The sequence below is a fragment of the Rhinolophus sinicus genome, linkage group LG14 (genome assembly GCF_036562045.2).
Source record: "Rhinolophus sinicus isolate RSC01 linkage group LG14, ASM3656204v1, whole genome shotgun sequence".
NCBI classification, from domain to species: Eukaryota; Metazoa; Chordata; class Mammalia; order Chiroptera; family Rhinolophidae; genus Rhinolophus; species Rhinolophus sinicus.
Window position 1 is genome coordinate 54353053 of NC_133763.1, and position 24406 is coordinate 54377458.

The following is a 24406-nucleotide window of genomic DNA, read 5'->3' on the forward strand; positions in this document are numbered from 1 at the left end:
CAAATTCTTCAGCCTGATCCACACGGCCTTCCCATCTCGCCTCCGCACACCCTGAGCACGTCCTGGCCCAAACAGGCAGACGCCACTCTGTCCTGAGGCTTCGAGTGGCCCCTCCCTCATCCATTCTCCACGCCCCCTTCTGGAAGGACCCCGCGTCCTCTCCATGGCCCTCCATCCAAACAGAAGACCCCTCCACAGGGACTTCTTCAGACACTGCTGGCCAAAAGGCAGGGCACACATTGCCTTGACTCGGACCTTTCCCCGAGAAAGGGTTGGCCTAGTGAGGCCTGAGAGACATCCCCAAACCGTGCAAGGCGGGGGCTCACCCTGAGAGCCCCCCCCAGCCCTCCTGGTGTCTCCCTTACCATTGACCTGGTTGATGTGGCCTTGGATTTCAGCCTGAGTTAGGTACCGGTCATAGACGTCCTGGCTTTCTCCATCACCCTGCAAATACCACACTGAGAGGGGAACCCCGGAAACCAACTCAATCCCCTCACCCCGCATCTATACCTATTTCTTCCTCTGGGGGCCTTCTCAAGGCCAAAGACCAGTCTGGTCGGAAGGAACCTGGGGAAGTTGTGGGTCCAACCCCCTGGCACTGACACCGTTAAGCCAAACCAACCTCTGGAACCTCCAGTGCGATGTCATGTGGTTGTACAGCCCTCACCAAAGACCCCCACCCAGTCCTCTTCTCCCACCTTCTCTTCCGAATTCCCAGTGTTCTCCCGAGCTCCTCTCCCATTTCTCTAGGACAACTGACCAGCTAGTCTCTCTAAGCAACTTTGGAACCTCGAGACGGAGCACAGTCCTGGCCTCACTCGTTTCCCAGCCCCCAGCCCAAGTCCCACGGCTCCTTACGCGGCTCCTGGCACTGGCGGCCTTCTCCATCTTGGCTTGGGCCAGCAGCTCCTGGTAGATGGCTGCCAGAGGCTCTCGAAGGTTCTCCAGCAGAGCGCTGGGGTTCTGCAAGGCGGCCAGGGTGTCCTCGACCACCCCAGCCTCCACTGCCTCATTGATGGCAAGGACAGCTGCGTGCACTGGAGGGGTCAAGGAGACAAGGTCAGGACGCCGGGGCACAGCCCACACCAGCTGCAGGCCACTCGGACACCAGCCCCTTTTCCACCCACAGGGGCCGGGCAAACCAGGTAGCCGGGCGGCCCTGCCTGAGGATGAGAGGCGTGCAGAAGCCACCGAGGGCTTCTCACCGAATGCCTACCTGCAGCCTCATCCACCGAGAGCTCACTGGCCAGGATGCCCCCGATTTTGCTGAAGGCAGGCAGCTGGAGGCCATACTTGGCCAGTTCCGAGGCCATGTTGCTGAGTTCCTCAGCTGCAATGACACCCAGGTATCCTTCGTCAGCCAGAGCCCAGTGGCCTGCCCAGAACGGCGGTGGGAGGGAGGGTGCCAGGCTTACCTGTGAATTTCACCTTCCCGTACAGGTCATGGATCTGAGGAGCCAGTCCCAGCCGGAAGAGGAAGAGGCTGGGGAAGAAAAGAGGCACTGGGGCCTATTCATTTGGACACGCTGCCCATATGGGTTTGCAGGAAATACTGTGGGGACCTGCAGAGGGACGCACTCAGCAGCTCCCACCCTCAGTCACCCCCAAACCACAGGGAGAGAAGTGCTTGGAAGGCACTGCTGGGCAAGTGCTACAGAAGACAGGCTGCTGTGGGCGGCGGGGGTCAGCAAAGCCTCAGAGAAGGGCACGTGGCCCCAGCAGGTCACCAATGGGCATGGAGGGCAGGGAGGGACCCACTGAGCCAAGGCACAGAGGCTTGAAAGGACACGGGAAACCAGGTCAGGAAGACACGGCGTGGAGGACACAGGAGCTGCTCCATCACTCTCTGCGGTTCAGCCCCGTGGGGGCCGATGGCTGGCTGAGAACCCAACAGCCCTCGCCACTCACACTACGTGACGGGCATGTGGCGCTCTCGATGGGTCCTGTGTGGCCCAGCCGCCTCCCTCTGCCCTTGTCCTGCACCCACAGGCACGCACAGAGGTCCCACAAACATGCATGTAGTGTGGCCATCACCGCACAACCCTGGCGCCTCCCCTGAGATGTGTGCCCCAGGGTCTGCCCTCTGCCCTCCGGCTGCAGCGTTTCTCGCTGTCAACTGTTGGCTGCGTCCACCCACAGGCGCCAGGATGACAGAAGCTTGGGGTCGTCACCTGAGTGCGTGGATGCAGTAGACCACGCGGGGCATGTTCTTCTTGTCATAGATGTCCGTGGTCTCTGGGAAGAAGGTCTGCGGGGAAAGTAGCCGGTTACTGCCACTGGAGACCATGCCAGGTCTGGGCAGGAGGCTGAGCCATAGGCCCTCCTCTGTGGCCTGGGGCTTCTAGTCAGTTCCTCCAACCACTTACAGAAAGCACAGGTGAAAGAAGGGCAGTGGGGACACATAATAAGCCGGGACCCAGCCTCACCCTCGGCCCCAGGTTAACCAAACAGCAGGCAAGGCCATCAGGGCGACAGGAAGCAGGCCTGGTCTCCAGCACACAGCCAGCCTGTGCCCCCACCAGGGACTCGTCAGAAAGGTGGCCTGCGGGGGGGCTGACCACGCTCTCAGAGGGCCCCGGGGGGATACTCTGTCAAGGACCCTAGAGGGGTCGGGCCATGTCACCCGCCTCCAACCAGAGGCCTCTGCTCAGGAACTGAGTCATCGCGGGCACGGCTTTCCATGCCACCTGGCGACTGCAGTGAGGTCTAACCTCAGTACCTGTTGGTACATTAGATTCATAAGAAAGGAGCAAATCCAGAGACGAGTGCCACCACCCCACTGAGGACACATGGCCTCCACCGCTCCTGCCTCCCCCTAAAGCGGCTTCCTTTTTTTCTACTTCCTTGTCTTATAATTCTCTTCTGCAGTGAAGAGAAACAGAGCAGAACGAAACCACAGTGTAGAATCCTCTCGTGCCTTGAGTGTAGACTCACAAAGGGAACTCGCCAGCGTGTCAGCCTCCTGACAACCTTATAAGGTGCACAGGGCCAGGATTTTGACATTTGTTTTACAGTCGAGGAGCCAGTTGAGCTCCCGAGTGACAGGACACGCAGCATGTGTCCAGGTGGCTGGGGGTGGGGGGTGCCTCATACGGACGTGGTGCAGCCTGCTCCCCGCTATGAAATTCCGGTGGGAAGACGGCTGCCCAGCATGAACTCCATCTCCTGCCTTACACAGGGGCCCACTGCCGAGTGGGAACGTGCCGCGTGGGCCAGGGAGCCTTCCCCTCCTTTCACCCACAGGGAAGTGGAGGCGGGGATCCAGTAACCGGGGTCGAGGACACGGCCCCAAGGGACTTAAGCCCTCTGATTAAGTTAGTTTAGAAGACACATGGAGGTGAGGGCCACAGGGTGCCAGGCAGATCGAGTGTGTGTGGTAAGGGCTGGGGGTGGGGAAGAGCAAGATGAAGCCCCGCCCGAGGCCGGCATTACCGCAGGCAGACCGACGTGGGCAATCGCGGACAGCCAGAAGTTGATGTTGTCTGTGTGGCGGAAATGCAAGCCGGTTGCCTGAATGGGAAAGAAAGAGAATCCATTCCCACCGTTCCCAGGGTTCCCTGCGAGCGCAGCCCAGACCACAGCTTGGAGATCCAAAGAGCTGGGGGGCCAGAGGACCCTGCCCCGTGGACTTCCCACCCCCCAGGATAGAAACCACCGGGAACGGACGACCCAGCGGGACGTGTGGGGAGGGTGGCACAGGGATGGGTTAGCAAGCTAGTGAGGCGCCTACAAAAAGGGGAGCGCAGAGCCAGGCAGGGTGCCCAGGGCACCTTCAGGGTGGCGAAGCCCTCAAGCCTGAGGCAGACAATTCTGCTGGGGGCCTCACAGCAGGTCTCAAAGCCCCCTCGTGGGCGTCCCTCGCTAAGGCTAACGCCAACGCCTGGCTGGGAGACACCCAACGATACTGGCCGTCCTCCCAAGTACCCAGGCTCGCAGTGACGATACAGCCACCCTACTCACGGCTGCAAGGAGAGGCGCAGTCTGAGAGGAAGAGGGAGAAGAGGGGACCTGTGCTCCCACCTGGTACCGCAGCTGCCCCACGTCATAGATCTTCTTCAGGGGAACCACAGAAGGCGCAAAATAGTGGCCCAGCTTGGCCAGCAGCACTCCGTTCCGGAGGCTCTCCTCCAGCTCCACTGGGGGCGGAAGCTCCTCCTTCAGGCAGGCCTCCATCCAGCTGCGAGCACAGGACACGGGGGCGCCCTATCACGGCTCTGGCCACCAGGCCACCGCAGCTCAGCTCCCCCTAACCACAGGCCCATCTGCCCCTCGCCCCCTCGGCAGCCCACTCCCAGCTCCCCTCCCTGCCCACTGTCTGGCTCCTGCCACCTTCTCCCGAGCTGCCCCAGAGACCTGGACAGCCAGTTGTCAACCCCCACCCCCGGAAGTCCTCCCCAGGCAGCTCCTGAACGGCCCACCCTCAGGGGGGTTACACAGGCTCATCCGCTACACGACACAACCCTCAGGCAGTCTGCTCATGCACTGACTGTGGGCCAAAGGGAGGTGCTCACTTGTCACTGTCATGCGCTCGGAGAGCCCAGGTGCAGAAAGGTCACCCCGGGCTGAATGGCCTAGTCAGCCCCTAAGCCAGCTCTGATGGTAGTGAGGGCGGGGGGAGCCCCGGTGGATGGGAGGGGGAAGCCACTCATCCCCCCACCTCACCTGAACCTCAGTGCAGAGTCCGCACAATGAAAGCTCAGCACCTCACTGCCCGCGTCAGGGGCAGCTGCCAGGCAGGGCTCATGTGCTCACAGACGTGAGAACACTGAGTATAAATGCTGACAGTTGTCTGAGGGAGACAAAGGGCTCCTCAGAAGGGCCCCGCGAACTTCTCCGCAGGTCAGGGTCGATGGGAAAGACAGCCAGTCCTAAGTCACCTCACGCCGTCCCTGTCACAGACACCTGATTTCCTGTCCAGCCACCCTACCTACTTTTTTGAAGAACGTTAAAAATACACTATTGACTAAAAGGAAAGAATGAAGCACTTATCCTGCCTCTGGAGCCAACATCCATTTACAGGAAATGTGGAGAGGGAGGAACAAGTGGAGGGAGACAGGAAAGTGACAAGACAGCCAGAATGGGGGATGTTCCACAGCAATGACCCGGTTTCAACAAGCCGGTGACACACAGCACGAAAAGGTGGGCTGTTCTAGGTTAAAGGAGACTTAAGAGGCATCACGACCAAATGTAATATCTGAACTTCTTGAGACCCTTATTTGAATAAGTCAATTGTAAAAACTGATTTTTTTTTTTTCTTAAGACAATCAGGAAAATTTGAAAATGGCCTGGGTATTGCTCTCCCAAGGATTAGCAGATAACTTCGTTAGGTAAGAATGGCTTGTGGTTATGTAAGCAAATGCCCATACATTTGAGAGACACGCACTGAGGTGTGTGGGCAGCAAATGGATGTGATTATGTCTTTGTTCACAGATGGCAAGATGGTCTATGTAGGAAATCTGCAAGAACTGACCAAAAAACTCCTGGGACCAACCAACAAGTGATCACAGCAAGACTGCAGGACACAAGGTTAATAGACAAAAGTCAGTGGCTTTCCTGTCCACCAGCGACAAATAAGTGGGATTTGAAATTACAAACAGTACCATTTACATCAGCACCCCGAAAATCACATATTTAGGGTACATCTAAGAAAATACGTACAAACCTATGTAAGGGAAACCGTAAAACTCTGAGGAACGAAATCAAAGAACTAGATAAACAGAGAGATATTCCCGCTCATGGACAGGAAGACTCAATAGTGTCAAGATGTCAGTTCTTCCCAACTTGACCTATAGATTCAATGCAGTCCCAACCAGAATCCCAGGTAGTTACTTTGTGGGTATTGACAAACCGATTCTAGAGTTTATGTGGAGAGGCAACCAACGCAGAATAGCCAACCCAATACTGAAGGCGTAGAACAAAGCTAGACGACTGATACTACCCGACTTTGCCACAGTAATCAAGATAGGGTGAGGCTGGTGAAAGAGCAGACAAGTAGACCAATGGAACAGAACAGAGAGCCCAGAAATAGACCCACATAAACATAGGCAACCGATCTGGGACGAAGGAGCAAAGGCAACACATGGAGAAAGGACAGTCTCTTCAAAAAAATGGAGCTGGCACAACAGGACCTCCACAGGCAAAACCTGAATCTAAACACAGACCTTATACCTTCACAAAAATCTACTCAAAATGGAGCATCAAACTACATGTAAAACGCAAAACTATTAAACTCCTAGACGAAGACATAGGAGAAAACCTACATGACCTTGGGTATAGCAGTGACTTTTTAGACACAACAAAGGCATCATTCTTGAAAGAAATAATTGATAAGCTGGACTTCACTAAAATTAAAAACTTCTACGAAAGACAGTGTCAAGAAAATAAGAAGACGATCCAGACCGGGAGAAAATATTTGCGAAAGACAAGTCTGATAAAGGATTGTTATCCAAGGTATACAAACAATTGTCAAAACTCAACAGTAAGAAAACAAGACACGCAGATGACAAATAAGCACGAGATGTTTCCCCATCTTATATCAGGAGACTGCAAATTAAAACAGCGATGAGATCCCAATACACAGCCATTAGAACAGCCAAAATCTGGAACGCGGACGACACCAAAAGCTGGCGAGGACGTGGAGCCCCGGGAACTCTCAGTCACTGTGGTGGGGACGCAAATGGTGCAGCCGCTTTGGAAGGCAGTTTGGCGGTTTCTTATAAAACCAACACACTCTCACCTTACGATCCAGCAATCGTGCTCCTTGGTATTTATCCAAAAGAGCTTGTGGGGAGCCATGGTTACAGGTGACTCTGAGCTTTACAGAATGGCTCGGTTTATGCTACCTGTTTCCTCCCCCTGAGGCAATTGTCTCTGCCTGCACCTGGGGGGAGCTTGCGCTTGTAAGCTGCTGAGGAATGTGGTGGAACAGCCAGTTCCCGGACACAGAAGGCTGATGCCTATCAGGGCAATTGATAAGATAATTACTTGTGAGAGTTTCGGTGAATTTTGTATCCTCTATGTGAAAGTTAAAGAATTAAAGAATTTACATTTGTTATGTTAATACATACTTGCACGTACTCAAACTGCATATATGGGTGCAGTAAAATAAACTCAGGTGACTTCAGCATCACTGGAGCCCCCGATCGCCATCATCATATGTGAGAGTGTCTTTTATTCATTCCCACTCCCCCATTCGGGAACCGATTGACTTGTGGCGGCTGGCCCGCTACAAGAGCTGAAAACTTATGTCCACACAGAAGCCTGCACACAGATGTTTACAGCAGCTTTGTTCGTAATTGTCAAAACCTGGATGCCACCAAGATGTCCTTGGTGAATGAACTAGTAAACTGTGGTCCATCCAGACAATGGAATATTACTCAGCAAAAAAGAAATGAACTATTAAGTCATCAAAAGACATGGAGGAAACCTTAACTACATATTACTAAGTCAAAGAAGCCCATCTGAAGAGGCTACTGCATGATGCCAACTACAGGACACTCTGGAAAAGGCAAAACTATGGAGACAGTACAAGGATCAGTAGTTGCCAGGGGTGTGAGGGGAGGGAGGGATGAACAGAGCTCAGAGGAATTTAGGGCAGTGAAAGAATTCTTCTGTGTGAGCCTATGGGGTGGACACATCACTGCACATTTGTCCAAATCCACAGAACGTACAACACCAAGAGTCACCCTAATGTCAACTACGGACTCTGGGTGACAGTGACGTGTCAGTGTTGGTCCATCCATCATAACAAACGTCCCCTCTGCTGGGGATGTTTATGATGGGGGAGGATGTGTGCATGTGTGTGTGTGGGGGACAAGGGGAATGGGGGAAATCTCTGTATCTTCCTCTGAATTTTGCTGGGAACTTAAAACTGCTCTAAAAAAACAAAAGCCTCAAAAAAAAGAAAGAAAGATGCTATTCCCAGTCTCCCTTTCCCACAGAATGGACGCCTGTGCTTCCGCTTCTGCCCTGGGGGCAGGTGCCTGGGGTGGGCGGCGTGGGAGGGGAGCCCCCAGGGGCAGTGCTTCCGCTCACCGCTTGGCTTCCTCCAGCCGGCACAGGTACTGGTAGGCCACGTTCTGCCGCCTCTGCTGGTCCATCTCCTCAGCCGTGAGGCGGTCACCTGAGGAGTGAGGGGTAAGGCCCAAGAAGGTGCATTCAGCAGCGGGTCAGTCGTAGCACTGAAGCTTTTTGTTTTTTAATTTTTTTATTGGGGAACAGTGTGTTCTTCCAGGGCCCATCAGCTCCAAGTCAAGTCGTTGTCCTTCCATCTAGCTGTGGAGGATGCAGCCCAGCCCCAAGTCCAGTTGCCATTTTCAATCTTAGTTGCAGGGGGCGCAGCCCACCATCCCATGTGGGAATCAAACCAGCAACCCTGTCATTAAGAGCTCGCATTCTACCCAACTGAGCCATTTGGCCACTCCTCCCTGAAGCTTCCTCTTAACAGACTGCCCTTGGCAACTGCTCGAAGACCAGACGCATCTCCCAAATCTCCCTCCCTCCTCCCAGGACAGCCTGGCTCCGCTCTTCTGCCCAGCAAAGCTGCCCTGGTCAGCACCCTGTGGGTGGGGGCTCTCCACCCATGAACAGGGGACCCTTCTGTCTGACGCATCCCTCCCCATCCTCCCCAGCCATCTTCCTGACCTCCTCCTCCTTCCCAAATCTACGTCACGGACCCTCGCTCAGTGCCGCCCAGCGGGGATGTCCACATAGCTCCTTGGCTGGGAACTTCACCCCTTATTTTATCCCTAATTAGACTGAGTTCTCCAAGAACAGGGCTTGTGTCCTCAGGTACTGTCCCAGAGGCGAGGTGAGCAGAACCGACTAGGACTCATGATTCAACAGCCATTCGTTCACCCAGCACCTCCACATGTCAGGTGGACCCCTGCTCTCGACAAATACAGAGGTAATCATTAGAGTAGGACAGCAGGTAGGTAAAAACTCCAACCTCATGTGCTGTGATTACAGCCCATGAACAGTCTATACCCGCAGCAGGGAAAGCAAAGGATTCTACCGATGAAATGAACCTTAAAGAATCTTAAAGAATGAACAGGTGGAAAGAGGAGAAAGGCAGTTCAACAGAGAGCATCGCGTGAAAGAGGCCAGTCACTTGGGATTAAATGGAAGGACAAAAAATTTTCAAAGATCACAAAGGTGGTATCTTACTCTCCTTTTTGGTATTGGTCACTGGAGGAGGAAAATAATCTCCAGGCTAAATAAAATGCAGACAATATTCTGACCCCCAAACTCACGAACAGAGAACCCCTGAAATGAGAGGGCATTCACATTCTGCCTTGGCCACAGGCTCCCCGTCTCCTGCTTTCTCCTCTCCCCCATCTCTCTAGACAAACACAGAACCAGGATGAGAGAAGCCTATACACACACAAGCACACACCCACCGAGAAAATAAACTCAGAGGGCTTGAAAAGAGACAGACCGTAGCCAATCTGTCTTTCCCTCAGCACTGAATGTCATTCCCACTCTTGATCTTATTTCTTTTTATTACATATCCTTCAATGTTTTGGGGGAGGGGCGGGGCTTGTTTGAATTGGCAGTTCACACACATGTACACACACCCTCCGTGTTCAGATTTGAAATTACTGGCTAACCGCAGGAAATCCAGCAGTTCCTCCGAGGGGGTGTTCAAGGAACAAGTGCTGGTTGCTGGTTGCTAAGCATGGAAAATAAACCGGTAAGTGAATGACATCACCTCAGAGTTATGAATTCAGGACTATGAGAGACGGGCGGGGCTTTGTACAGACACACACAGTCTAAAAAAAAAATCAGTCTTCCAGCTCTTTTCAGGTCTGGAACTAGCTTTCCTTCACCACATTGCTGAACACGGACTTTGTTTTCTGAAATCTAATGGAGAGGAAGGGAAAAGGGTGGGAGAGGAGATTTTGCCTTTCTTTCCGAAGGTCGGATGGGAACCTTTCTGCGGCCCCATCCTTCGGACTCATCACTCTTTCTAGAGCAGTGATTTGGAAAGTGTGGACCAGGAACTACCTGTATCGCAATTACCTGAGGTGAGGACGAAGCACAGCAGTGCTGGAATACGTGCCGATGATGGGCCCCCACCCAGACCTAGGGACCTGCCGCTCTGGGTGAGGGCTGGTGAATTTGCATTTTAAACACGCTCCCCTGGTCACTCTGGCATCCTGACGTTTAACAGACACTGCCTCAAAGAGGCATCAAAAGTCAAGGAGCCCCCTGTGGGGGTCAAAAAACGAACTTTCCTCTCACCTTTCTAAGTTCTCCGGGCTGGGCTAATAATCAAATTAACAGGAGACAGATTAACAGAAGAAAAGGTCCAAAGTTGATTACGGATGTAGGTGGGGGGTGCCATAAGAATATGCGACCCCAAGAGGCACTGGGCAGTTGAGGCTCATATGCTATTCTGGACCAAGGAGAGGGAGGCAGGGGTCTGGGATTTCAAAGGGAGAGCAGGTAAGTCACAGGTAGGTGAGGAAGAGCAAACACGTGGTGACGAGTTCTTGCTGGGCCGCGCAGAAAGTGGGGCACGGAGCGGGCTCAACAAACAGCCTTTGCGGGACTTCTCCGTCTGCCTCGTTTAGTTTAGTCTCATGCCGAGGGGACGCTCCCTTCCTGTACGCAGGTTTTCTACCCGATTTCCTTCAGGCAGGTGAAGGGGAGGGTCAAAGGTTCTTTCTGAGTCTTTGTTTCCCAATAACCCGCTTAAAGTCAATATCCCAAAAGGCATATTTTGGGGTGGCAAAACTTTGGTTCCCCTCAACCTCCAGGTCGGTCTCTTCCGGCGTCCTGTCCCCTGGCAGCGCTCAGCAAGCATGGCAGCCATCAGTAACTGAATTTGAAGGGGCCGTCCAGACCACCTGCATTCTCCCAGCCCCCGAGCCCCAGAACTTGGGAATAAGAGAGAAAACGCTTTGTAAGCACAGAAGTCGGGAGGTTGGGCTGCTCACAGCGTTACTCCCGCCGCAGGAGTCCGGACTCGGCGCTCGCGCCCCCCCAGGACAGTGTCCCGCCGGCCCTTGCCTGGCAGGCCCCGCGCCCGCCCCCCGCCCCAACCTCTCCCAAGGCCACGACCGCCGCGCCCCCGACTGCTGGCACCACCGCTGGGCCCTCCTCCGCCCCGTCTGACACTCACAGACAGCCCGGCCCGGGCCCGCGCCTCTCCCCTCCATGTTCCTCCTGCTCCAAGTTTGAATCTCCCGCCGCCGGCCACCGCCCCTCACTGTCGCCAAGGTCGGACAGGACACTTCCGGTCTGCGCGCCTGGGATCCTGGGACTTGTAGTTCCAGGCTGCACAGGCGGGCCGCCAGGTGCAGAGCACGAGAGCACCGCCCCAACGGGAGAAGGGCGCGCCCTCCCCGCGGCAGCTTGGCTTGCTGTCCCTCCTGGGCTCCTTCGGTGCCAAACCGTCTTATTTCGAGTAGCCCCGCCCCTGCCCCTGCCGTTGCCCCTGTCATTTCCCCCTCGTATTCCCATTAAGCCCGCCCCGCTTCTACAGTATTCCCTGGTCCCGCTAACTTGAGGGCCTGCTTGGGGCTGTGCCCTACCTAAACCAGGTGGTGCGGTGCACAGATGAGTAAGCACAGTGAGTGCCCTAAAGACGCTTGCTGTCCTGGAATGAGTGATAAACATCCGGCCAAATAAGTCAGAGATCAGTGATACAGAGGGAGGAGGCCATCGCTGAGCCCCGCTATTGCCTTACTGTTTCGGGCAAAGTCCTGTGAACTTAAAGAGGCCTTTCCCCCCCAGTGAAGGCATCTGCTTTGATGCAAGGCCAGCTTGGTGAGTTGGGGCCGTAGGCGCTGGTTGTCCTGGGGCCTGCCGTCTGCTCATTAAGCACCGCTTGGGGGCTGCAGAGCAGTGGAGCTGGGGAAATGGGGCGGGGAGGCTCTTCTGATCCCCAGGCCTCTCCTGACCATCTGCCTTTCACCTTGTTCCCAACTGTGAGACCACCACGCAAAAGCGTGTGAGTGTGTGTGGGTGCTCACGTGTGTATGCGTGTAAGGGCTCACTTTCCCTCCAGCTCAAGCCTCGTTAACGTTTGCAGTCACAGGGAGTGAAGAGTACTGCTAAGCCAGTCAGCTCAGAATCAGAAAACCTGGGGTCTAATCGAAGCTGCCTGGCTGCTCTGTGACCTCAAGCAAGTCACACCTGCTCTCTGAGCCTGGGTCCCCCACCCATCCTCCCCCGCCACTCTGTGAAATAGGGGAACTGCATAGATGAGCTCTGAGGTTCTAACTAGCAACGAGCCCCTGATGAGGTACTTGAGGGGTGTGTCTGCAGGAGGGGGGAATGACGGGACAGGAAGGGCGCGGAATCCAGGTATCTATGTCTAAGATAGGGCACCGATCTGTCAATCAAAGAATTCACTAGGAGAGGAGGGCGGTACCTGGTTGTCTGGTAACCCTGCAGCTCTGAGCTGAGAGCTGGGGGAGGTAACCCAAGCCAGAGGGACCATTCCAGAAAGCCCTCTGTGGAGAAGATCGAAGGAAGGAAGGAAGGAGGTAAGGCATCTTATGGCTGCAGCCCCAAGACTGAGTGAGGGCCTTTGAAGAAGCAGGAGTCCTGGGTGTTCTTAGAAGCAGTGGGAATTTCTTTAAAAGGAGAATGTATCACCGCAGCCTGCTCCTCCTAAAAAGAGGGGGGAGGGAGAGAAGAAAATGGGTGGGGCTGAGGACTCAGGGCCTGGGTCTTCTCCACCCTTTTCTCTGTCTCTTGGGAGGAAAGTTCATGAAAAGGCTTAAACCCAAGAAGTGCACTTGGGTCTAAGAGTAGCCTGGAGACAGAGCAGGGTGTTGGGGACTGAAATCAGCCAGCAGACAGGAAGTCAATGGGACAGGGGAGGAAGAACTCCCCCCTGAGGACGAGAGTGGGCAGGAAATAGACATGTCCTCACGCCTGGACCTTGGCTCCTTGCCAACTCGATAGCCTTTCCCGCTTTGTGCCCCCAGGGCTTTGTATGGCTCCAGCACATGGCAGGAGCTCACTGAGTATTTGTTGAAGTGACCCCCAACTATGTCTTGGGGTTAGACAGCAGGAGCACCTAGCTTATGAGTGGATGGGTGTGTGTGGAGGCACAGGACGGAGGAGATGATGGAGGAGAGGGCCTGGGTCTGCTCTGTTCATCCGTCCATTTATTCATTCAGCAAACAGTGTCTTGCAGTAAAACAGAGGTAACATAAAATGTGGCATTTTAAGCCATGTTAGGTGGCATTGAGCGTACTCGCGGTGTTGTGCTACCATACGACCACCCATCCCCAGAACCCTTCCGTCTCGTTTGATGAACATTTATTGAGAATCTACTATGTGCCAGGCCCTTCGAGTTGCTCTAGATCTGAATGGGGAGAGAGACAGGACGTTACCAACTCTGATCCAGTGTGACAGGTGCCGTAAAAGACAGAGGGTGGGGTGGGTGTACAGAAGGACCCGGCTGGGGGGCAGGGGAGACCTATGACTTGAACTGAGTCTTGAAGGAGGACTAAGAATTAGTCGGGACAGTAGAGTGAGTTGGCATGGTTCCCAGTGGGACAGATGGAGTAGGTGCCACAGAGACATTCCTGAAGCCCTGGGGTCCCAGCAGGGCAGGGACACGGGGATCCTGCTTTGGAGGAAGCCCAGGGTGATGTGCTGGGCGCTGTGCTGTCTGTTGTCATTGTCAGCGCCATGTCGTCCCCCAACCCTGACGGTACCCCACAAGAGCCTGAGCCTGAACTCTCAAGCTCCAAGAAGAAAGAGAAGAGAAGAAAGTGGCCACAGCACGAGGCCAGCATCCAAGCCCTCACCAGGGCCGGCCACGGAGCCCTACTGGCCGGCCGGAACCATGAGGCTTTGACCAGCTTCCAGAGGGCCTTCCTCCTGGCCTCCAAGGCCCCACGGAAAAGGGACACCCCTGTTCTCCGGGCCTGTGCCTTCAACCTGGGGGCTGCCTACGTGGAGACTGGGGACCCAGCCAGAGGCCTTGAGCTGCTCCTGCGAGCCCAGCCTGAGAAGGCACAGGGCAGGTGCCATGGTGACCAGTGTTTCAACGTGGCTTTGGCATACCATGCCCTGGGGGACCTGCCTCAAGCTTTGGCCTGGTACCACAGGGCCCTGGGCCACTACCAGCCTCTCGGTGACCAGGGGCAAGCCCAGGCCAAAATGGGAGCCTGCTACCAGGCTCTGGGACGGCCTGAGCTAGCAGCCCACTACCTGCAGGAGGCGAGCCGGGCCTATGCCCAAGCAGGGCAGCCCCGGGCTGCAGCCCTGGCCCTGGGGGCTGCAGCAGGGTGCCTGCTGCAGAGCGGGCAGCACGGTGTGGGAGAAGTGGTGCGGGTGCTGGAGGAGAGCCGGAGGCTCGCTGAGAAGAGCGCTGAGCGGGGACTGCTGGGTGAGGCCTTCAGGCAGCGAGGCATGGGACCTGGGGACACTCAGACCTGGGGTGCTCTGGGAGGTGGGGTGGAAGCAGAGGCAATTCCGAGGACTGGGGAAGGGGTCAGGGGGACCCTGGGAGAGTGGGACAGGGGCTACACCAGTATAGCCTCAGCTGCCTCTGACCTGGCCACCGCCCTCTAGGGCAACTCTATAACGACCTAGGCCTGAGCTACTGCCAGCTCCAGCTGTTCCCACTAGCAGCAGAGGCCTTCCTGCAGGCCCTGCCCCTGTGCCCGGGGCCGGGAGAGGAGGCCACAGTGCTAAGAAACCTGGGGATGGCCCACAACGCCCTGGGCAGCTATCGGGAGGCCCGGGAATTCCACCAGAAGGCTGCCGACCTACATGGTGAGCGCTGGGGCTGGGGGATAGGATTGGGGCCAAGGGACTAAGGGGGAGTGCCTGCAGGGGCCCCAAGGATGAAGCATGGGTGGACCTTTAGGACTAGCCGTGGGGCCGGGAAGCCCAGAACCAGCGCTGAGGGCTGAGGATGCAGAAGTGGGACAGCCAGGCAGGACAGAGGGCTGTGGGCCCAGCGGAGAAGCCTGGGGCTGGGAGATGGAACAGCTATTCACAGCAGCCTGGCCTGCCACCCGGCTCATTCACACCAGCCTGGCCTGCCGCCCGGCTCAGACTAGCCAGGGAGGCACTCAGGCCAAAACTCAGGCTGGGGAGAGGAGGAGTGTGGAACGCTCAGGCCTCTCTGTGCATCTGGAGGTGTGCACCCACTCCCCGCCCCTTGGCTGCTGAGGGCAGGGTGCGGATGCCCCAGCAGCCAGGCCCTCTGGGGATGGTGGGGGCTATGTCACCAGGCTCTGTGGGGCAGCGGTGGGAACAGGGCCGGAGCTTCAGCAGCCTGGCATTTGCGCTGAGCCAGCTGGGGGACCACAAGGCCGCCAGGGACAACTACTTGCACGCTCTGCAGGCTGCCCAGGATGCAGGTGAGGGCCAGGGGGTAGCAGGTGGCCCAGAGTCCTTGGGGCTGGTGGGGGTGGGGGTGGGGAGTACCTCTGGAGGGTCAGTGGGGTAAGGAGCCATGAAAGGACCTGTCAGACTGTCTTCCCCAGGTGATGTGAAGGGGCAGTGGCAGGCCTGCGAGGGCCTGGGGGCAGCCACAGCCAGACTGGGGCAGCATGAGCAGGCCCTGAGGTACTATAAGGAAGCGTTGGCCCGGTGTCAGGTGAGACCCTCCATCGGGGCCCAACTTCCTGCCAGCCCGCTGACACTCCCGCCTCGATGCTGTGCCTTCTCCCCCATTCGTTCACTCCTCAAACATGCCCCGGGCTCCTTGTGGGCTAGGTCCCAGGACACTGTTGTGGGCTAGGTCCCAGGACACTGTTGTGGGCAGGACCCTGGCAGAGGCACGGGGATGAAGCAAAAGAGAAGGAAGACAAAGTCCCCTTCCCTGCTCCCTTTCCTGTTCCTTTCTTCCCCATTCCCAGGCCTTCCCCATGGCCCCATTACCTTCCCTCTCCCCAGAAGGAGCCAGATTCTGTGCGAGAGCGGCTGGTGGCCAAGCTGGCAGATGCCATGAGGACCCACCTGGCCCAGGGGGGGCTGGTCCCAGCTCACACCCTGGTGAGAAGACCCCCAAGACAGGGAACTGGGGGTGGGGAGACTATTGGGGGGAGGGGGAGGCAAGCAGAGCTGCCGTTCTCAGGTCAGGGACACTGACCGCTCCCCTGAGCTTATCTGCCCCAGGGCCAGCATATGGGACACACATCACTTTCCCGAGGCCACTAGGGGCTGGGCGGAGGGCTGGGGGTCGTGGCACGTGCCCAACACTAGGGCTATGCCAGGGCCTTGGCTGAGTGGTGACCAGCTCAGCGGGTGAAGGCCAACGGGTAGAATCCAGGGCCCTGAGCTCCACCAGGGAGGAGGTGGTGCTTTGAGTCCCTGGCTGCAGTTCCCGAAACGGCCACAGGAGGGGGGCAGTGCTCCAAGGAACTCCCAGCCTCTCTACAAGTTGGCGTCTCTCCACCTGGCCTTCCCTCCCTCACCCTTTGAGATACCCTCAGGAGACCTCCCACCCCAGGAGCTGAGATTATATTTCAGTGTTTACGGTATTTATTCAATAGGTTCTATGTCTTCTCTTATTTTAAAGACTAAGACACCCTATTGACAATTTGCATACAAAGTGAAATTAGCCTGGTGCAGGAAGCGGACTGGATTGGGAGTCAGAGGACCTCGGTTCCATCTAAAGTTGGCCACCGACTTTCTGTGACTGCTCCTGAAGTCCCCAGGCAGGATGGGGTGGTGGTCAGACTCTGGCCGCGCCTCACAGCCCATGAGCCTGAGCTCTAACATGATAGTTACCAGTGGGGCCTTAACAGAACAAAGGGCCTCACCCTGGAATTTCATTCCCAGGCACGTGGCACAGCCGTTTGTCTCTAGCACTTCTCTGTCGCCCGGGCCCCTGTGTCTGGAAGGAACATACACTCACGGCACACCTCCACAGCCATTCTTCTCAAGTCCCTTTACTCCCCTTCATCCCCAGACCTCAGCTCCAAGGAGGCCCCAGGTTCCAGGTGGAGCCTGGCCAGCGGGGAACCCAGCCAGGGTGGGAAGGGGCCCAGCCCAACTGCAGCACAGGTGAGGCGTGGGGGCGGAGCTTCGGGGAGGGGAGTGGCCTCTGGAGGGTGTTGGAAGGTAGTGTTATAGCACTGTGGCAGGTGTGGGACCTCATAGGTAACCCCACGGGGGAGGGGACCTGGCCAGTGAGGCTCTGCCCCTGTCCTTGCCCCCACAGATCTTCAGGTGGGTGGGAAGGTGAAGAGGTAGAGGTGCGCTGTGAGGAGGAAGGGGAAGAGGGCTCCGTGAAAATCCCTGCGCCGGGCCGGCTTACACGGAAACTGAAGTGTGAGTAGATGCCGGCTGTCAGGCTGAAGGGAACACTCTGCCCCGGCATTTCCCTTATTGCCCCCCCTTCCCCACCGCGGGGCTGCCGCCCCATTTCTACCCTCGCCAGACCCTGGCCCGTTTTCCCCAAAGCCTTTCCAGAATCACCCTGTCCTCGCTTCCGAGGCTTCCTCACTTCCAGAGCTGTGCGTCTCAGAGCAGCAGGGCTGGTGGGAAGCCTATACATTCCAGGCAGCTGGCAGTGGACGAGTCTCTTCCCCTCAAGGCCTTCCAACTCGGGGAGCAGAGCACCTTGCTGCTGGTTGACTTGAATTCACTGACTTCTCTTCAGTATTTCCTTCAGGGCACCAGCAAACCATTCCCCCATCTAGCCACCGATGGCCCAGGCATGCCACGCACCGCCCCACACAGGGCGCAGTCCTTGGGGCACCCTCTGACACCCACCCTCCTTGTTCTCTCTTCCGCCATGATGGTTCTTGGTTCAGAGAGGCCTGGATGAGTACGTACGTCCAGGCTCAGGACCCAGGGCCCATCTCCCATGTGGAGGCCAAGGCACCCCCAAATGGAGTACCCTGGCTTTCCGGTACCCAGTGGCCCCCAGCCAATAGGTGGGTCCCTGGGGGAGGGAAGGAGACCTGGAGAATGGATAAAGGGAGCGGGAGAGGATGTGGCTCTGGACAATTTTGATGGAGCCTGGTCACTGTTAGAGCTGGGGGAGCTGTCTGCGGCTGGGGGGTATGTGCGTAGCCCTTTAGCAATCTGAACCCTCAGCCAGCTCTGCAGGCCTGGTGTGGCCTCTGCCTCCTGCACAGCCTGCCTGTCGGCCTCAGAGAAAGGGAGGGACCCCACTGCATGGGAGCACATGTCCCTGACGCCTCCTCCCTGCTGCCCTGGAGTCCACCTGCAGAGGTAAGGGCCAGAGAAGGGGCCTCTGCTCTCTCCACAGCCACTCCCACTGGCAAGCTGTGCCCTGCCTCCTTCAGGTCATCTGCACAGCCCAAGGAAGCCCCGGGCAGGGGCCCACAGAGGAGACCTCCCACGTCGGGCTTCTGCAGGATCATGTGACCCCACCCTGCTGGCCCAGCCCTGGCTTCCCCAACATACACACGCGAGGGGTTTCTGGGACAGAGCGTCTTCCCGGTTGCTCAGCGCTGGGCAGACACAGAATACAACACAGCAGGTGGGCTCCCAGCAGGCTGGACGAGGGATTTGCAGCCTCCGCACTGAGGCTGTTTGCTCCCTGCTGGGATTTCTGGACTCAACAGGAGAAGGAAAAGGAGAATGGATGGTGAATCGTCCCCCTTTCTCTCTGGATCCAGACTTCACGCCGAAGGCCCTTGCCAGTTCTAAACACCAAGACTTCTTGGCAAGAGGCTTTGGCGTCAGTGACTCTCCCCAGCCCTCCATCTTCTCATATGGGAAACGGGATATTAATACTAAATGTAGTAACCAACCCATGCACCCCACTTCCTCCGTGAGACAGCAGAGGCTGCGTGCAGGTCCCTGGTGCTGTCACCTCCAGCAGCGACACACATCACCTAACGCTTACTGCACACTTAGCACGTGCCACATACATTCTGACTGCCTCCCAGTGTTTAATCCTCACAGCAGATGAGTCCCCTTTCACAGAGGAGGAAAAGAAGGCACAAAAGTTAGGCAGTTTGTCCTCCCGGGGCCACACAGTTAGTGAGAGGTGAAGCCGTGATCCTAACCCTACCTCAGCGTTGTGCAGCTCTGCGACCCGTGACACCAAATGTGTTTCTGCTGGTGTACGTGTTACTGTCACTTGTCATTTAATTAAATCTATGAACTGATGAGCCAAGAGTGTGAAAACAAGCACTGTTTCTGTGAAAACTAAGTTGAAGCCTTAGAAGACTTGGTGACGGTGAGTCACTTTAAAAACTGTTGCTGGATTAGATGTGAGCAAGGAGGTTATTACAGATTGGGAGAAAATCATAAAAACCTAGATAAATTTTGCAGATTGCTTCAAATGTGCCATTTAGTTTTTCTTCCATCTCAAAGAAGCAGACGGCAAATTGCAGGTGATACAAAAACTGGTGAGGTTTATGGAAGAATGAAGATGGGGAACTACAATCATGGGCCCCATCCTCAAAGAAAAGAGCCTGGCCATACTTTGACAGATGGCAAGTGCATGTCTTTTTTAAATTGAAATAAGATAATCCACCCTTGATCTTGTCCTATAAAAGGGCTTCTACTGTACTGGGAACTACTTTGCAATGAGATTTTGAGAATTCATTCAAATATTTGCAGAGGACCTACTATGTGCTAGACATGAAAGTAAGCGCTAGGGACACAGCTGTTCATCTTCCTTGTGTTCATGGACTGTGGTATCTTGTCAGGCATTCTTGTCTTTATTAGGATGCAGGTCACCAAGGCAACAAAGGCCACTATGACAGAGCCATTAGCCAGACAGAACTTCATTCCTGTCTCCTACAAGCAGTCCAGGGCTGAGAGAGTGGGCTGTGGCATGTGCCTGCCTCGGTGCTGCAAGGGACACCGGGAAACGTGGAGTTTAGATGGGCAACCACATGGCCAGGTGAAACACAGGGGTTCTGTTACCAACAGAAAAAAAGAGCATGGATTTTGAGGGACAAGTAGCAGTGTCTGCCAGGCGCAAGTGTTGCCAACTCAGTGTCATCTGTCACACTCTACCATTTAGTAACTGTATCATCTTAGGAAAATTACTTGACTTCTCTCTGCCATTCAATTTCCTCATCAATGCCCTGAGGATAAAAGTATATCATAGGATTGACAAGATTACATTAAGCAGGTGCTCAATCCAAGGCCCTTCCTAAATTGGTTTTGAAGGCATTTCCCAAAGAAAACTCCAAAAGGGCAGCAACATGGTGGACCAAGTCTTGGGCACCGCCTCCCTGGGGACAGCCCTCATTTGGCTGTTTTCTAAATTCTGGGTGTGTGGCAGGATGTATTTTGTGTCATGATTTTATAGTCATCTCATCAGAATGAAGTCAGCAGTGACAAACCTTTCATTATATATATCTGCATTTAGGGGAACAGTCCACTATAGAATGGTGCTTAAGACTGCAGACTCTAGGTCAAGCTGCGGGGATCCTAGCTCTACTGACAGTTATCACTGTACCATCAGATGGCATTCAACATCTTTGAGCCTCAGTTTTTTCATCTGTAAAATGGGCATAACGGGGTTGCTGTGAAGATAACATAGGATGATTCCTATTATCACTTGGCACGTGATGCAAAATGTTGTCTCTGTCAAAGAAACATGCCGCACATTGTGTTTTAGAACTGAATCTCCAGAATCACCAAATTAATGTCTAGAACATGCCTGTAGGGATCTTGACATGACAATATGTAAAAGTAAAGCTATTTCTATACTGAGGAAGTTATCAACTTAATGAGGTCTTGGATAAGATTATGGGTAAATCCAATTTCCAACCTTAAACACAGTCTAACAAAAAGTTTTCCACCACAGTCACAGTCTGGTAAGTCCAATTTCCCACAACAAACATAAAACGAGCATGCTGGAGGCCAAGGCACACCCCACAGGACATGATAAACCTCACAACTGAAACGGAAACTATCAGACCAGTAGTTAAAGCTGCAGGGGCTCTTGCCTTTTGCAGAGAACTAGCCAGGAAGGCATTCATGGCACAGAAAAGAATAAATCTAGCTTAAAAACAGGAACTTCATACCTCCTGGATAATTATCTTAGTGCCCTAACTGGCTTCTTTTTCAACAAGCGTCTCCCTTAACCATGCAAGAGTGCGTTTGCATTCTTAAAAGCTCTTGGGTAAAAAATGTAGTTTTCCTCTCCGGCTTTTTCTTGAAATATTATCGTGACCTGGAGTCTATGGTTTCAACTACATTTTTGACCGTGGCATACTCAGCCTATTAAGGTTTATAATTTTTCTATTTCCATAACTATTACCTTGATTAAGGGTTAAGCACTCTATGATTAGGGCAGTACAGCATACTATCCTGGTAAACAGGCAGAGGGAGCTAATGTAGTGGACAGGGGTCCTACGTTATATAAAATGCTTAGTTCAAGCGTGCAGAAGAACACTAGCTTAATTTATTGAGCCCCGTGTACCAGGCCCTGTCGACGCCTTGCACGCGTCACCACCCTATGAAACGTCCCCTCGTCCCATTTTCCAGACAGGAGTGCCCAAGTTCACCCAGCTAGTTAATAGCAGGGCAGGAACCCGGGCTCACTGCTAAGCTAACCCTGAAGAATTATCACCAAGGGGCAGTTGGGAGCAAAGCACGTTGGGCCAGCTGGAAATGTGAACTAGCATAGCAGGTAAATGCTCTCGGGAAGGGCTGCGACCCGGGCTGTAAAGGGAAGCGCACCGACGGAGGCGGAACCCCCAAGAGCAAGCGCGCAGCAGCCGATCGGCGCTTCCGGCGGGGCGCCCCCGGCCGGCCTCTCGGGGGCGGGGCGAAGCGCCGCGCATGCGCCGGGGCGGCCGGGCGGGCCGGGGGCGCGTTCCGCGAGAGTTGGATGTCCCGGCTGCGGTCGCTACTGGGGCTCGGGCTACTGGTGGCGGGCTCGCGCCTGCCGCGCATCAGAGCCCAGGCTGACGCCTGTCGCGCAGGCCCCACCTGGTGGGGACCCCCGCGGCTGATGTCGGGTGGCCGCGGGGACCCGGAGGTCATGGCGAGCGCGGCGGTGCGGTACCTGAGGTAGGCGGGGCTCCCGGCGGGCGCACGGGTCTCCCAGCGGGCGGGACCGAGCTCCGAGCGGCGGGGGCTCAGGCGACGGGTTTGCTCAGCCAGGAGGAGGCCCAGGCCGTGGACGAGGAGCTGTTCAGCGAGTACCAGTTCAGCGTGGACCAGCTTATGGAGCTGGCTGGGCTCAGCTGCGCCACAGCCATAGCCAAGGTCAGCGGCCCAGCGCTCGCCCCGGCCCCCAGGCCTGCGCACGTTGCAGCGGGAGGAGCAGCGGGACAGCCTGGGCCGTCACCGCCCCAAGCCCCGCTGAATCCCGACTCTGCCTTCAGGCGTATCCCCCCACGTCCATGTCCAGGAGCCCCCCTACTGTCCTGGTCATCTGCGGCCCCGGGAACAATGGCGGAGATGGCCTGGTCTGTGCGCGACATCTCAAGCTCTTTGTGAGTGCGCGGGGAAGGGCGGGGTGGGGGTGGGCGCTAGGATCTGGGCTTGAATCACCGCTTTCCTCGTAGGGCTACCAGCCAACCATCTATTACCCCAAAAGGCCTAACAAGCCACTCTTCAACGCACTGGTGACCCAGTGTCAGAAAATGGACATCCCTTTCCTCGGTGAAATGCCCGCAGAGGTAGGTGGCCGCCGCTCAGCGCCCGCCCGCCGTAACCAGCGTTCTGCTCTTCCCGGGCTCCCAGCTGAGCGCCTCTGCTGCTCTTCCTCCACACGCAGACTTAGAGGGGCTGGGCAGTGCCTGGCACAGGGGCAGAGGCCCCTAAGTGTGCTATTGGCGCAGAAGCGTGGAGCTGCCTCCTCCACAGGTGTCCGACGAGTTCCCAACACCACCTTGTCTGAAGTTCCGTCCCCTCCTGCCCTGGTCCCTCCTGTCACTCTGGCCATTCCTCCTCCCCAAGCAGCCAGTAAACATTATCCGCCCCTCTGAGGAGCTGAAGCAAAAGCCTAAACCAGGGGTGTCCAAACTGTGGCCCGCTGGCCAACTGCAGCCCACAATCCATTGTTAATTGGCCTGCAGCAAATTCCAAAAATATATTTAGTTTACTTAAATAAACCAGGTGAGGCAATACGTACTTCACCTCGTACTTCACCTCCAGTGAGTGGCCCGGCTGTTTGTGTATTTTACCGCAAAAGGCCCTTGGTAAAAAACGTTGAAAAAAGTTTGGACACCCCTGGCCTAAACACTTTCTGCAGATGCATGGACTTAGGGGTAGGGAACTTGAGAACCTGGGTGTTGTTTTTAATTAACCCATTTTACAGGTAAAGAGACTGAGGTGCAGTGGAGGGAAATGGTTTATCCAAAGTCACAGACCAGAACCTGGCGCTCGTGACCCCTTCTCAGGCTCCCCGACACGGTGGCCTCCCCAGTGACAGGCAGAGAGCTGCTAGCTGTCTGGACTCAGCTTGGCCTGACTCATGGCCTCAGATTGCCATTTGAATGAGAAAATGGCGTGTGGCTCTATGACCGGTCTGGGTGCAGGGGACAGCCTTGTCCTGCAAAGGGCTCTGCAGCTGTGGGCTGACGACCTTTCCTTCTCCCGCCCACCACAGCCCGTGCTGATTGATGAGCTGTATGAGCTGGTGGTGGACGCCATCTTTGGCTTCAGCTTCAAGGGGGACGTTCGGGAGCCGTTCCGTAGCATCCTGGGCGTCCTGAGTGGACTTACTGTGCCCATCGCCAGCATCGACATTCCTTCAGGTGCTGGGTCCAGGGGGGTTGGGGGCCTGGGGCCCTGCCCCCTTGAAGTGGGGACCTGGGAGTCCCGACTGTTGACCCATGGCTCCCGAGTCCAGAGGTGCAGAACATGCCTTAATCGGCCCCACAGCAGGGCCAGGGAGCAAAGAGCTCAGGAGTGTCCCTTCCATGCTGGTGCCAAAGCCCAGGGAGCTCCAAGGATGCGAGTTCCTCGGGTGGGATGCGGGGGCTCCCATTCCTTTCTTCCTGAATACAACCCTCTCTCCAGGATGGGATGTGGAGAAGGGAAACCCTGGAGGGATCCAGCCAGACTTGCTCATCTCCCTGACTGCACCCAAAAAGTCTGCCACCCACTTTACCGGTCGCTACCACTACCTGGGGGGTCGTTTCGTGCCACCTGCTCTGGAGAAGAAGTACCAGCTGAACCTGCCACCGTACCCGGACACTGAGTGTGTGCACCGTCTGCAGTGAGGGGAGGCAGTGGGTGTTTTCCCCAATAAAGCCTTGCTTCCCCCTCCCAGAACTGTGGCGTCCTGGGAGCTCTCTTGGCAGGTTCATGGGTGGCGGGTGCCAGGGGATGACACTGGAGACAGGGTCTCATCTCTGGGGGTGACTAGCTGTGGCCCTTGGCAGTGCAGGTTGACTTTTCAGATGCTGCGAGGTGCACTGGCCCTTTAGGGACGCACGTGGAGCGGAGTGTGGTTTTCTAAGCTTCCTGCTTCCCCTGCCACTTAGCATTGCGGCAAGACCACAGGAGTTTCTTCAAGGGCGTCCGT

The 24406-nt window shown here is 55.8% G+C and overlaps 3 protein-coding genes across 7 annotated transcripts in view; 2 read left to right on the plus strand and 1 right to left on the minus strand.

The window, feature by feature from the left end:
- Positions 1-11213, minus strand: part of IQGAP3 (IQ motif containing GTPase activating protein 3) — a 35333-nt gene extending 24120 nt beyond the window's left edge. The window contains exons 1-9 of the mRNA XM_019711202.2: positions 11126-11213; positions 8035-8122; positions 4021-4177; positions 3433-3510; positions 2172-2248; positions 1416-1483; positions 1217-1330; positions 859-1037; positions 366-444 (exon numbers count right to left, since the gene is read on the minus strand). Of these exons, the coding sequence (XP_019566761.2) occupies positions 366-444; positions 859-1037; positions 1217-1330; positions 1416-1483; positions 2172-2248; positions 3433-3510; positions 4021-4177; positions 8035-8122; positions 11126-11162 (877 nt within the window). The 5' untranslated portion in view covers positions 11163-11213. The remainder of the gene's footprint in view (positions 1-365; positions 445-858; positions 1038-1216; positions 1331-1415; positions 1484-2171; positions 2249-3432; positions 3511-4020; positions 4178-8034; positions 8123-11125) is intronic.
- Positions 11214-12413: 1200 nt separating this feature from the next.
- On the plus strand, positions 12414-19189 carry TTC24 (tetratricopeptide repeat domain 24). 4 transcript variants are annotated; one of them, XM_074318843.1, is made up of 10 exons: positions 12418-12494; positions 13304-13374; positions 13650-14356; positions 14542-14745; positions 15210-15338; positions 15465-15577; positions 15877-15975; positions 16895-16989; positions 17147-17256; positions 18203-19189. In XM_074318843.1, exons 3-10 carry the CDS (start codon positions 13654-13656, stop codon positions 18319-18321), a joined length of 1572 nt encoding a protein of 523 aa, XP_074174944.1. In that variant the 5' UTR covers positions 12418-12494; positions 13304-13374; positions 13650-13653; the 3' UTR covers positions 18322-19189. The 4 variants fall into 4 exon arrangements, with proteins under 4 accessions (XP_074174945.1, XP_074174944.1, XP_074174943.1 ...); XM_074318844.1 differs by lacking the exon at positions 13304-13374 and having other exon boundaries at positions 12414-12494; XM_074318842.1 differs by lacking the exon at positions 12418-12494 and having other exon boundaries at positions 12530-13374.
- A 2506-nt stretch (positions 19190-21695) lies between these two features.
- On the plus strand, positions 21696-24153 carry NAXE (NAD(P)HX epimerase). 2 transcript variants are annotated; one of them, XM_019711177.2, is made up of 6 exons: positions 21697-21939; positions 22029-22137; positions 22257-22367; positions 22440-22553; positions 23486-23633; positions 23899-24153. In XM_019711177.2, exons 1-6 carry the CDS (start codon positions 21758-21760, stop codon positions 24099-24101), a joined length of 867 nt encoding a protein of 288 aa, XP_019566736.1. In that variant the 5' UTR covers positions 21697-21757; the 3' UTR covers positions 24102-24153. The 2 variants fall into 2 exon arrangements, with proteins under 2 accessions (XP_019566737.1, XP_019566736.1); XM_019711178.2 differs by lacking the exon at positions 22440-22553 and having other exon boundaries at positions 21696-21939.
- The last annotated feature ends 253 nt before the right edge of the window (positions 24154-24406 follow it).